Raw genomic sequence first — 12,468 nt, forward strand, 5'->3', positions numbered from 1 at the left:
TATATGTATATATATATATATATCGCAGTATCTCGAATATCGTATCAACTGAAACATGAGGCGGCCTAGTGCAGCACGTGAACTCACAAACGCGAGATTCAGTTGAGTTCCAGATGAGTCTATCGCAAGACTAAATTTGTTTGCAAATGAATGTATTTCGCTGAGATCTTCAGTTCTTCCTACGTAGTCACCTTTTAATGTTCCGGCTAACTTCGATGGTTCTGCCTTGGTCCCACAACCCAGTCAGCTGTGTGAATCCGGATGTAGATCTCCTGTTCTAGTCTTGTGATACCTTTTACCCAGGTACTCTCATTCTCTCAAATCTAGCCGCGTAGTGGCTATTTCACGTGACTAATTTATAAATTCTGCATGAACTTTTTTTGATTTTTTTTTTCAAATCGTTTCAGTTCAAACCTCTATAAGAACTTTTTGTACTACTGATGTATATTTTCTTGCAATTTGTTGGATGAACTGCAGTTGTTTTTAGGCAAAGTTGGAGTCTTTCGGGCAGAATAACGAGTGGCGTGCAATTCTCAAGGATACTTGGTAAATAATGAGAACATATCGAACAGCCTGGTTAACATCCGCAACGGTTTAGTTGAAGACCTACCGTTTGGAAAATTTTTCGGTGCGTTTAGTTAGGTTGTCTTTTTAGGGTTTCGATATCAACTATCGCGAGTAAAGACATCCTGGACTACCTAGATGAATTTTTTCCTCTATCTCAATTCCACAAAATTGTGGAATTTAATGTACTGATGTGGATCTTTCTTGTCTGTGTGTTAGTACTAAACCATACAATCTGTTCATCTTCATCAGTGAAACCGAGTTCAATGTAAACAGTCAACAGACTCAAGCAGCTCCTTAGCCATCACCGAGGGTTGGAAGTGACAAGTATGTTTCCAGTGTAACGCTTATATAACAGAAATAATTGCACGAGCGCTTCTAGGATGTTAGTAATAAATTGAGTCAACGTTGGATCTGGTGGAGAGCCTGCCGCAACTGCATTTCTTCGCCAGTAGATGGTTCTCACAATCAGGTTGGCCTATCGCCCCCGATGAATAGGCGAAGTCCATCACAATCGTTTTATCGAAAGATTTTCCAGTTCTCTTACATACATTCTTTCACTTTCAGAGTCCGTATCGTTGGACGAACCACCGCATGACGAAGTTTCGCACCTGGAGCCTCCCGAAGCAACCGGTGACTCCAGTGAAGTTCCCCCAATCCTCACTCTCTCTGGTGAGATGGTTGCTGAAGTTGCAACAGAACAATGAAGCACTGCATACGGCTAAATTTTTTGTATAATATCTGTACAGTCCGTCTACCGGTTGTCCTTGCCACTGTAGACTTCACAAACCCCATGTTCGATGTTTGTGCTCCGGCCGGTATTTCCTATGTATGCGAACCATATTTTACATTCTAGGGATCAGTCCGTTTTGGCAGGCATTCTTTACTTTTTCAACAATTTCTGTTGACCATTTCATGTCAAATCAACTAACGCAGTTGGCATAATACAATCTTGTGGCTTCACTTGTTTGTTTATCATGTGACATTGAAGGCTTGATCGGCCACTCTTGGCCGAATGGTGTAGTGTTGTGTATTCAACCTCGAACCTATCTGGTTTTTCGTGATACGTGCACTGTAGACGATTTCCAACAGGGGCGAAGCAGCTCTACAGTGCTTCTCAGCGTAGGTTAGTTTTACTTACGGAATGAAATGTATGCTGTAAAAATGCTAGGCTTTTAATGTATGAGGAAATGCAATCCAAACAGACGGTGAGCAGCCTAACGATGAGCATAGGAGATAAATGGCTCTGCTTGATTATATGGGCAATGAATATTATACACTGTTGGGCTCTAGGTTTGGGGGCAGAATTCATACGGGACTAGCATCCTCATTATACCAGAGAGATTTCGTCTAAGTAGGGGGTTCGTCCATATGTGGAGTTGTCCTTCCTGTATAGATATGGTATTACCTGGTTCACTTTGACTCTACACGTGCCTTTTGTGGGTAAACAGAGTTTAAGATCTGTGGCTATCTGTTTTACGGAGATGTCGCCTCTGTCGGAACAAACCAGGTACCAGTTGGATGAATGAAACAGGAGTTTTGGCCTGTGTACACCAGTGTGTCAATGGGAGCGATTACAGTTATAGTGGGGTGCTCAATGGCGAACAGGAAAACACGAAGAAGAAGATTAGAGTGTGAGGAAAGTTGACATAGACTGGATGGTTTATTACACGTGTGCAGTGCAAGGGGTTCTCTTGAATGGGCCATATGTTTGCCTGGATTCACCCGGTCGAGGAGTATGTAGAATACACGAATCCGAGTACGTCTGGTAACTCAGCTCTCAAAGGTTCATTACATTCTGAAAAGGAGAAGAATGTGCATTATCAGAAGAATTCTGGTTATTTCATACTAATTTGAGCAATATCTTATTTTCCAATTGACGAGAATACTGGTAACCGAGACTGTAACGACAGTAATGTTCAGCACTGCAGGCCAAGATGGCTGGACCATATGCGACGCATGTCGAAACGAGCGATGTTCTCCGTGCCTCATTCGGAGTAACCGAAACCTAGAGGTGGACAGAATTTGACACGGCTGAAAGAAATGGAGTACGGTACGAAATGATTGAGTGGGGTTCGCCTTCTAGGATGGGATCACGTGACCGTCCCTGTGCTTGGCTGAAGACACTAAACGATGTGGCGGCTAACCGATGTCAGTTTTTCAGTCGGTATGTTATTCGAGATAGCTTGGTATATATTTTCTTCAGGAAACACTACTGGTAATGTCGAAGCGTTTTTATCAACCGTATGAATAGTGTCCCTTCAAGAAAACGATTGATTTACTTTGTTCATGCACCGACCTAGCTAGATCCTTCACAATGGGTTCTAGGTTTAGTGTACGGTAAATTTCGAGCAAGAATTTCACCTGAAACGAAATCCAAAAACCCAGCTTCGTGGGCTCAATTGTGGATAACTAGACGAGCGTACGGTGACGAAATCGCGGTCTCACGAGTTGCCCATTCGATCAACACAATAGGATCACAAGAATCCCGTCGACACACTCAAATACTGGTTAGTTCAAGCCATACTTTTCTGTGTCGACCTCTCACGATCATTTCTGTAAGTCTTGATTCACCGAATTTTCTCAAACAAAAAGCGACTCCTGGATCCTAATCTAACTACAGGTTTTATCACCAGGAGATTGAAAATACGATAGGAAAGCATCTCTCGATAAGACATCTCACTGCTTGTGAAGAATGAAAAGACGCGTTGCAACTTTGTGAGCATAATTCTCCGTGAATATTTTTTCTTGTTCGGATTTTGACCGATCATTTCAGGGATGCGAGAAGAGCTTGGTTTCCGTGTGTTCATCAGAACAGTGCAGAACTCCGATGATTCAGGTCAACTAGCCTCCGATTCGTTACCATTTCTATTGGATTAAAACTCATGCCATCTTTACGGTTGATGTGACACTGGATGATCTCAAGACTTACGTTCCGTCCTACTTCACATTAACTCGTGCTTGTTTTGTTTATTATGCGTGTCAAGAAGGTGTGACACTTCTGCAGAACAAGAAACCGGTTCACACGGCTTAATCCAAGACCTACACTTCAGCAGAACAAGAAACCGGTTCACACGGCTTACCGCACCACCATGTCTCCCATTTTATTAAGCAAAGAGGTGGTAAGCTTGTAATCTGTAGATTTCAACGTAACGAAGTACCTTTGTGGTGTATTACTACCTCAGGTATACACCCATGTTCGGGCTGGTTGGGTTCCTGTCACAGATACGCATGGATCGGCGTTGATCAGTCTTTTCCAAGCACTCAGCTGGACTGTTAGTGTATTGTGCGGAAGTTCCTACCTATTATGCTGTCAGCTATTGAGTGAAAAATCAGATCAAGTAGTCATGTGTTTCCCCTCCCCCATTTTTCTTTATTCTGTGCGCATTTCCCGTTATTTTGGGGGTCTGGGACCATTATCGAAGTATCCTCAGACATCACCAGTTTGTATCAGATTATTATGGATTAATCGTTTCCGAACGTGACCAGCTGGTTGATCAATCGTTTTCATGGTCCCGTCCCATCCCGTGATTCTTGAAATCTGTTATTCACGCAGAACGCCCGTTTCATGCTCGCTTCATGAGGTGTCGTATTAAAGAACTGGGTTCAACACACCGAGGAATGTTCAGGAAACATGAAAGTGATAGGCAGTTTGTTCTCGTGCCTTCAGGTTACTTTTGGTCGCTAATGCTGACCGTATCATATCACAAAACGAACACATATGCACGGAAGCAATCAAACTTTAAGAAAACAGGTTTCATTCTGATGAGAAGAACGGTCCAATTCCATTGAGTCATTGAAGTTTTTTGAGAAGCCGTCCTATGCGGTCCTCCAACGCGGGTGTTGGGTTATCACAATCAACCCAAAGTGGTTGATTGCTAGTCGTGTTAAATACGGTTTCAAGTGAATGGTATAGTCTAGTTTTGTTGCACGAATCTCATTCCCGCTTACTTACCCGGCAGATACTGCTCCCTTATATCAACTTGGCAGTAAATATTCCTCATCTGACGAAAGACAATCATATGTTTCTCTGTTCCTCAATTTAGTTTCATCCATAAACAATATTTTGTTCATCTCCAGTGATCTCAACCGATCCGATACGTCCTTCTTCTGAATACCAGGTTCCTGTGATCCGATGAGTTTCTTTATCTATCCGGATTTCCTATTTGAATTTCGAAAACATTCCAGTTTTTGTCAAGTTTTTACGGAAAATGGGTGGCTTCTGGGAGTGGACGTGCTTTCTGGTAGTGGCTCGCAATTATAACGGAAACCCGTCTTCTACTCATTTGGACTTTCGGGGTCAGACTGCTTCTTATGGTAGCACATGTTCTAAGCCTTTGTACTTTTCAGGTCGAATGTAGATTTAGTGAAGTTTGTTCACTCAGTAAGGAAGTGGTTCGAAAACGCACTTTTACAGGTCCTGGATCGCTCGGGTTGGCATGTCCCCAATTACATCGGAATGTTATCTTCACCGGTATCCGTTTGATGTTTGGAAATTTCGACGACCTCTAGGGGTGAGCTCGTTTCCTGCCGAAGTCTTGATCTCTTGTCTTAACTGATATTCATTTGGCATTTAGTAATTTGGTAGCGAATAGTAAACTGTCGAGTACTAACATGTATTTGCTTTGATCTTACCTACATCTGACAGTTGGCAGTCATGACAGATTTGATATTTTTTAGCGTAGCTTTGGTTGGGCAACGTGGTACGTTTGCTTCGTAATGCCAAAGTCGACTACGTAAGCAACTATCTTGGCTTTCCACTCTGTTCTGCAAGGTTGTTCTGTGATGGAGTGCACCCCAAAGACTAATGAGGTTATTACCACGCCTTGGGTGCTTCTTCCGTTGGCATGACAACTAGAAACCGAAAGGGCTGAACCACTTACTACCCCCTCACTAGGTAAGACATAACTAGCCACATATTTCGATGGCATCCATTTCAACTATTGTTGCTTTATGCTCATTATTCAGAGTAAAAAAGCTACGGAGGTTGAAAGAACGACCTTACGAAGCTGGGCGGCAGGTCGACCCCAAATGTATCAACAACTAGTGAACTCAACTGAACGCTCAAATCGCCTCCCTTTTGAAGCCATCTTGGAGGAAAAAAGCTGTGCGACGAAGCTAATATGCAAACCTATGCACCTCTTTCGCATCCTATGATCTATTTTAAAACTGCTCGCCTTGTTCCACTCATACGGATACATGCCAACTGTACACAGGATGAGGTGTAGCGCTGTAAACCACATTAATTTGAGACTAATGGTTGCTTCAATGGAACCACCGTTTCCACTGCGGATCAGAGCAGATCATGCAGTACTTCACACTCAACTGTCGACCTTTAACCTTTGTTATACAAATAACGCGAACGCCACCAAGCAAAGTACTTTTCTTCGTCTTTCAAGTAATCCCCTATTTGATTACTAAGTTCGTATGCATCACTGCGATCAATCTGTAGGTGGTTTGGAGGAAGAATATTTTTAACAAGCTGAGTGAAACTCCCATCTGAGAAGTCGTCATTTGAGGAACCAATCAGTGAGTGACCACGTGATGTCTGTGTGGTTGAACGATCGGCGGCACTGTACCTTGTTTAAGTGAGAGCTTTTCAGACTGCTTTCCAGCCACTCGTGGCCGAAGAACCGTTCCACAATTAGCCGGAAGTTTGCGTGTTCGAATCCCTGAGTTTCGTGAGATACATACTGCTGTTCTTCAGTCCTAAACAGACAGTGGACAAAGCAGTTGGGTTTTCTCACGTGCTTTGTAGCGAGCTCCCTTAATTATGTGTCAAGATCGCTCTAAGATCAAATTCAAGTAGATTTCAATCAAACCTTCCATAACGGAATACGTAAATAAGGCGAGCGTCCTCATTTTGTATTCCCGCGCGAAGATGTGTTAAATGAAACTGTCAAGTAACACTTTTTAGCAATGCTCTAATCACCGCTAGCTCGCGTGGGCTAACTGGAGGTCCGCCGAGCATGGAAATTGGCTTGCAAACGCTTCATCATCACGTGAAGAGACATCTTCATTGCGCTGATCAACAACCAGGGGCCACTTTTCTTCAACGTCCATAACGCTCACCTTTCGTAAGCGGATTCGCTGGAACACAGACCGTCCTAGTATTTGTATGCAGTTGATATCTGAGGATTAACAATCTTTTTGTGGAGGTTTCGTTCTGTAAGTGAAGCCAATCTATGCTGAAAAGCCGAGAAGCACTGTACAGCTGATTCATCCTTATTGGGAATCATCAGCAGTGCGCATCTCACGAAACTCCGAAGAGTCTCGAACCCGCGACCTCCCGGCTAGTAGCTTGAACACTTGACCGTTCGGCCACAAGTGGCTGATCAGCAGTGTGATTAACTCGCAATTAGACAGGATATAGCGCCGCTCATCCTTCAATCACAGGATCCACATCACGCGGTCACACGTGTTGACCGGCTCCTCGAGCAACGACTTCTCAGATAGAAGCGACTGGCCTCAATGACAAGAAGAAATCTCAATTGAATGTATGTACTGCGTTGCCCAACTACAGGAATTGCTTGCTAACTCAATACTCCTACGCCTCTGGGTATATCATCATCATCATCACTGTCAGCTGTAATAACCGCGTACTTATCGTACAGTGGTTGTAGCTGCCACATTTTCGTTCACCGATGATTCGGGGAGGTGAGGTAGCTGCGCTTTGGAGGCAGGAGCTGATAAATTAGTGCTAAATACAGCACTGTCAATGGACTGTTGAGTGGGGGTTGGTTGGGAGGGAGCTGTGCATTGAAGGCAATAGTTTGGATGCATGAGCTCCATTGAGGGAGCGACTGAGCCATGTCCGAGATATGGCCAGTCTCGGGATCCGGGCATATTCGTGTGTTTGAACCAATCCTGACACTATCCTGGCATTGAAGGCATTTGGATGCATGAGCTCCATTGAGGGAGCGACTGAGCCATGTCCGAGATATGGCCAGTCTCGGGATCCGGGCATATTCGTGTGTTTGAACCAATCCTGACACTATCCTGGCGGCTTTAGAAAATCCTGAGGCATAATGCAAATGCTTCGGTGACGGAACAGGTCAGTGTGTAGAAAGCAAGTAGTATAGAATCAGTCCTACTTCAACTGCAGTGAGTCGTCAAGCTTTCAATGAGCAGGATACGAATGAAGAAACCTGAAAGAAGAGTTTTTCCGGGGTTTGCTATTTCGGGACGAACTGCCAACGAATGAGCATGTATAATTTCTGGACTACATAGACCTGGTTGTTACAAATCTGGTGAAAGCGAAGATGCGGTTGACTTGAATCCCACCGAGTCCTGCATCAGTCGATATTTACTTCTATTGCTTAGCTTGTGTCTTTGGTTGGCATTTTTGGACCATAAAAGGCACTCTATCTGTAGATGCAGCGGTCCTTCTGTGCATGTCCGTTATTCAAGTCGTGAGCTAACCTGTGCCGTTGCCTTGACGCGAAACAAACACAACTACCTCAAAACACCTTACCAAGATAATTGTTTTTGGTTTACAGTGGCATGGGAGCTCCAAACTGAACAACAGAAGCAGAAACCTGTTTAATCAAAAGTTGCACTCGATACGATCCGGTATGGTGGGGTACTGATGAAAGGATACTTTCACCGGTCTGCAACTGTAACTGGTCTTTCAAGTGGAAAATGTCGAAGATAGTGTGGAAGTCTACGGAGTGTGATGGACTTAATTCCATTTCACTTTGCATGCTCATATAACAAAACATTTTATCAACCAGGAAACATACCTTCAAGAAAATGATCATCATTCCTGTTGATAGCGGTCCACCGATTTTGGAACCTACAGCAGGAATGTTAGGGTGCAAAACTGGTTGGATTATACTGAGAAGTTAACTGGCAGCTTGAAAATGAATCAAAATCATTCTACTCCAACCTACTCTTCCTATATCGAACCTGCTAGTGGATTTAGAAAAAAAATCGATTACCTAGACAAACTTTCAAAACGAGATCCACGAATGTAACTATCGCATGCATTGCTCTATTCCTTTTATAGATTTTCTGTAATCCATTCATTAAAAAGGATTCTAATTCGACCTAATTTCGCACCGTGAACTACCGGAAGTAGTGTATCAGATGAAACAAAATCTGCCTTCGCATTGGGGAAAGCATCTGGGTACAGTTCCCTACCATATGCATGAACTGATTTAAAGTGTTAGCATTCCATTCCATCACACTCATCTGCATACAAATTCGGATAGGTCTTACAGAGCACTGCGATATCTCGAATATCGTACCAACCAAAGCATGAGGTGGCCTGGTGCAGCACGTTCAGTTGGAGGACATCATAAACGAGAGATTCAGCTGGGTTCCAGGTGAGTCACCCGGGAAAACCGATTAGGTATACAGCTGAGTGTAGAAATCGAATTTCGTGAAATTTAGGTTCAACTGAAACATAAGGAACACGTTGACTGCGCCTTCCTGAGGGGCTCCAGGAGGGCGAAACCAATCGTGGTTTGTCGAAGAGTTTTCAGCACCCTTATGGGATGGTACATTATGTCTAAATATTCCACGCTACTTTTACTCCAACGCTCCATATTTGAGCCAAATGAATGAGTGGCATCTAAACTTCAGGGTCAAGACCAGGCAACACCCTGTGGGCAAACGAAAATCTGTTGCCTTTTGGGGTGGCGTTCAGTACTTGAATAATTTACCGATAACTTTCCATTTCTGCTCAGCTTTGATCCCGTACTTCTAAAAATACTCTTTGTTAAATCCGTCGGTACAGATATCAATCAATCCATCTTTGTAATGTCCGCATGCGTCCCGTCTACAATGATCAGAGACCAAGATTCATACAACCTACGATGTAGGATACTCACTATAGTCTGATACCACGACAGCCGATAGGCATCAAAACCTATCTATCGGAAAAGCTGATGTCCAGCCAATAAGAATTATCGCATCAGGAGTTTATCCCAATTTTCGTGCCATTGCCTTTCAGCTATTCGCCGAGTGGAAAACGACAGTTTCTGGGTGTGTGCAACAAACAACACTACTGGCACATTGAGCGCACTCGATTTTGTCACTGGTTGCCCTGCTTATTCACATTCACGTATATGAACGTGTTTCGAAGTAACAATTAATTTGTTCGTGGTGTTCGCAGTGAATACTGACACAGCTATGGTGATGATTGAATGACTGACTGATTGTATATGTGAATAGAAATGGATGGTTGTACTAAACGATGGTAAATTTCCTCCATTCTCCTTTACTCACTTTCAACATCACAGACGGGTCTTCTGAATGGATTCTTCAAGGCCATTCTAAAAGATCATAACCCTTATACATATGGCACTCTTCTCCCGTGAAATTCTCCGCAGCATAAGACTCTCAGTGAAATACTTGAACGTTCCTTTACTGCCCGCCCTATATTATCCGGGTTCGAAATCGCTGTAGCCCCTGGGCCTCAGCCCAAGCAGTTAACTCTTCAGGTCAATCATGAGGAAGACTATCCACTGCCTAGGACTCCACCCATAGTGGAACTCATAGAAAGCTACTCTAGGATCGTTCACAACTTTCTCAACCTGTTCAGATCAGCACCCTTATGGGATGGTACATTATGTCTAAATATTCCACGCTACTTTTACTCCAACGCTCCATATTTGAGCCAAATGAATGAGTGGCGTCTAAACTTCAGGGTCAAGTCCAGGCAACACCCTGTGGGCAAACGAAAATCTGTTGCCTTTTGGGGCGGCGTTCAGTACTTGACTAATTTACCGATAACTTTCCATTTCTGCTCAGCTTTGATCCCGTACTTCTAAAAATATCTCTTTTTGTTAAATCCATCGGTACAGGTATCAATCAACCCATCTTTGTAATGTCCGCATGCATCCTGTCTACAATGATCAGAGACCAAGATTCTTATGGGTCGTTTCATACAACGTATGATGTAGGATACTCACTATAGTCTGATACCACGACAGCCGATAGGCATCAAAACCTATCTATCGGAAAAGCTGATGTCCAGCCAATAAGAATTATCGCATCAGGAGTTTATCCCAATTTTCGTGCCATTGCCTTTCAGCTATTCGCCGAGTGGAAAACGACAGTTTCTGGGTGTGTGCAACAAACAACACTACTGGCACATTGAGCGCACTCGATTTTGTCACTGGTTGCCCTGCTTATTCACATTCACGTATATGAACGTGTTTCGAAGTAACAATTAATTTGTTCGTGGTGTTCGCAGTGAATACTGACACAGCTATGGTGATGATTGAATGACTGACTGATTGTATATGTGAATAGAAATGGATGGTTGTACTAAACGATGGTAAATTTCCTCCATTCTCCTTTACTCACTTTCAACATCACAGACGGGTCTTCTGAATGGATTCTTCAAGGCCATTCTAAAAGATCATAACCCTTATACATATGGCACTCTTCTCCCGTGAAATTCTCCGCAGCATAAGACTCTCAGTGAAATACTTGAACGTTCCTTTACTGCCCGCCCTATGTTATCCGGGTTCGAAATCGCTGTAGCCCCTGGGCCTCAGCCCAAGCAGTTAACTCTTCAGGTCAATCATGAGGAAGACTATCCACTGCCTAGGACTCCACCCATAGTGGAACTCATAGAAAGCTACTCTAGGATCGTTCACAACTTTCTCAACCTGTTCAGATGCGTTGCAATATATCGTTCAGCTGTAACACCATCCAGGTGCCTACCCGAAGGTAGCACGAAGGCTCTGATACTACCAGATTGCCCAAGCCTAATCAGGGGAAGTCGAGAGGCAGAGGTCGGGTTTGAACCACAGACCTTCTGGTCAGTAAATGGGCGCTCTAAGTACTTTAGCCATCTCGCCCCCGATGCAGTATATAAACTATTCAGAATATACGAAAAAACTATAGCACGGGTGAGAATAGTTGACGCAATTATGTTCATCCTACTGTGCAACTAGTGTTAGTCGATCATAACAATGCTTCGTCGTCGTCAGGATGCTCGGAAAGAGTACGGAAATGCTGCAGTTACACAGTCGCTTTCTACATAAGTTGGCGTACATTGTCTCCGGGGCCACTGAGTTTATTTTGTGGTAGAAATCTCACGACAATGGATTCTCCTGTTGACGTTCACTTGTAAAGGTGATATTACTGATGGGGAGGCATGCGTGTAGTATGCGTTGTTCTTGGAAATTCGCTTTGCGTTTCTTGAAAAGGGGAGATCTGTTGCGGAATTTGTGGAGTCGCTCTGTAGCATTTGCAATGAATGTTTGGCGTCAATAAATATCCAGGCGGGGCCACTGGGTTTATTTTGTGGTAGAAATCTCACGACAATGGATTCTCCTGTTGACGTTCACTTGTAAAGGTGATATTACTGATGGGGAGGCATGCGTGTAGTATGCGTTGTTCTTGGAAATTCGCTTTGCGTTTCTTGAAAAGGGGAGATCTGTTGCGGAATTTGTGGAGTCGCTCTGTAGCATTTGCAATGAATGTTTGGCGTCAATAAATATCCAGGAAAGTTCAAGAAGACACGCTCAAGAGAAGATGGATGTCCAGTTTTCGTAAATAAGATGCACATGAGAGTTTTGCTTCCCTGTCCAATAGTCTGTAACCGGTCAGTTGGTATTTTCCAATAAATAACTCCACAGCGAAGGTCTTCTTTCTTTCACACTTACGTTCAAATAGTTTGTTGTGTGCCCTGGCTGAGTGGGGAGGTGATTTCCATCCTATTAGTACACCGTGCATCTGAGCACTAGTGACACCAAAAGTGTGTGTGCGAAAGGTTCAGTTTAGGTGAGCTTATGATCAGACATGTATGACTGACAAGGATCTTTGGTGAATAACGTGATTGTAGCTACACAACTGTGAGATACGATATGGGGGGTGTTTTTCCACATTGGCTTTGTCACACGTTGGCTTTGTTAATCTAGTCATATAGGATGTTTCTTTGGGAAT

General features: G+C 43.5%; 1 protein-coding gene across 1 annotated transcript in view; it reads left to right on the top strand.

Moving 5' to 3' along the window:
• Positions 1-1,271, top strand: part of T265_08666 (hypothetical protein) — a gene marked incomplete at both ends in the record, with an annotated part of 7,324 nt that extends 6,053 nt beyond the window's left edge. Inside the window, one exon of the mRNA XM_009174537.1 lies at positions 1,132-1,271. Coding sequence (XP_009172801.1) covers positions 1,132-1,271 — 140 coding nt within the window. The remainder of the gene's footprint in view (positions 1-1,131) is intronic.
• Positions 1,272-12,468: the final 11,197 nt, after the last annotated feature.

This window comes from Opisthorchis viverrini (genome assembly GCF_000715545.1).
Source record: "Opisthorchis viverrini unplaced genomic scaffold opera_v5_235, whole genome shotgun sequence".
In the NCBI taxonomy this organism is placed as follows: Eukaryota; Metazoa; Platyhelminthes; class Trematoda; order Opisthorchiida; family Opisthorchiidae; genus Opisthorchis; species Opisthorchis viverrini.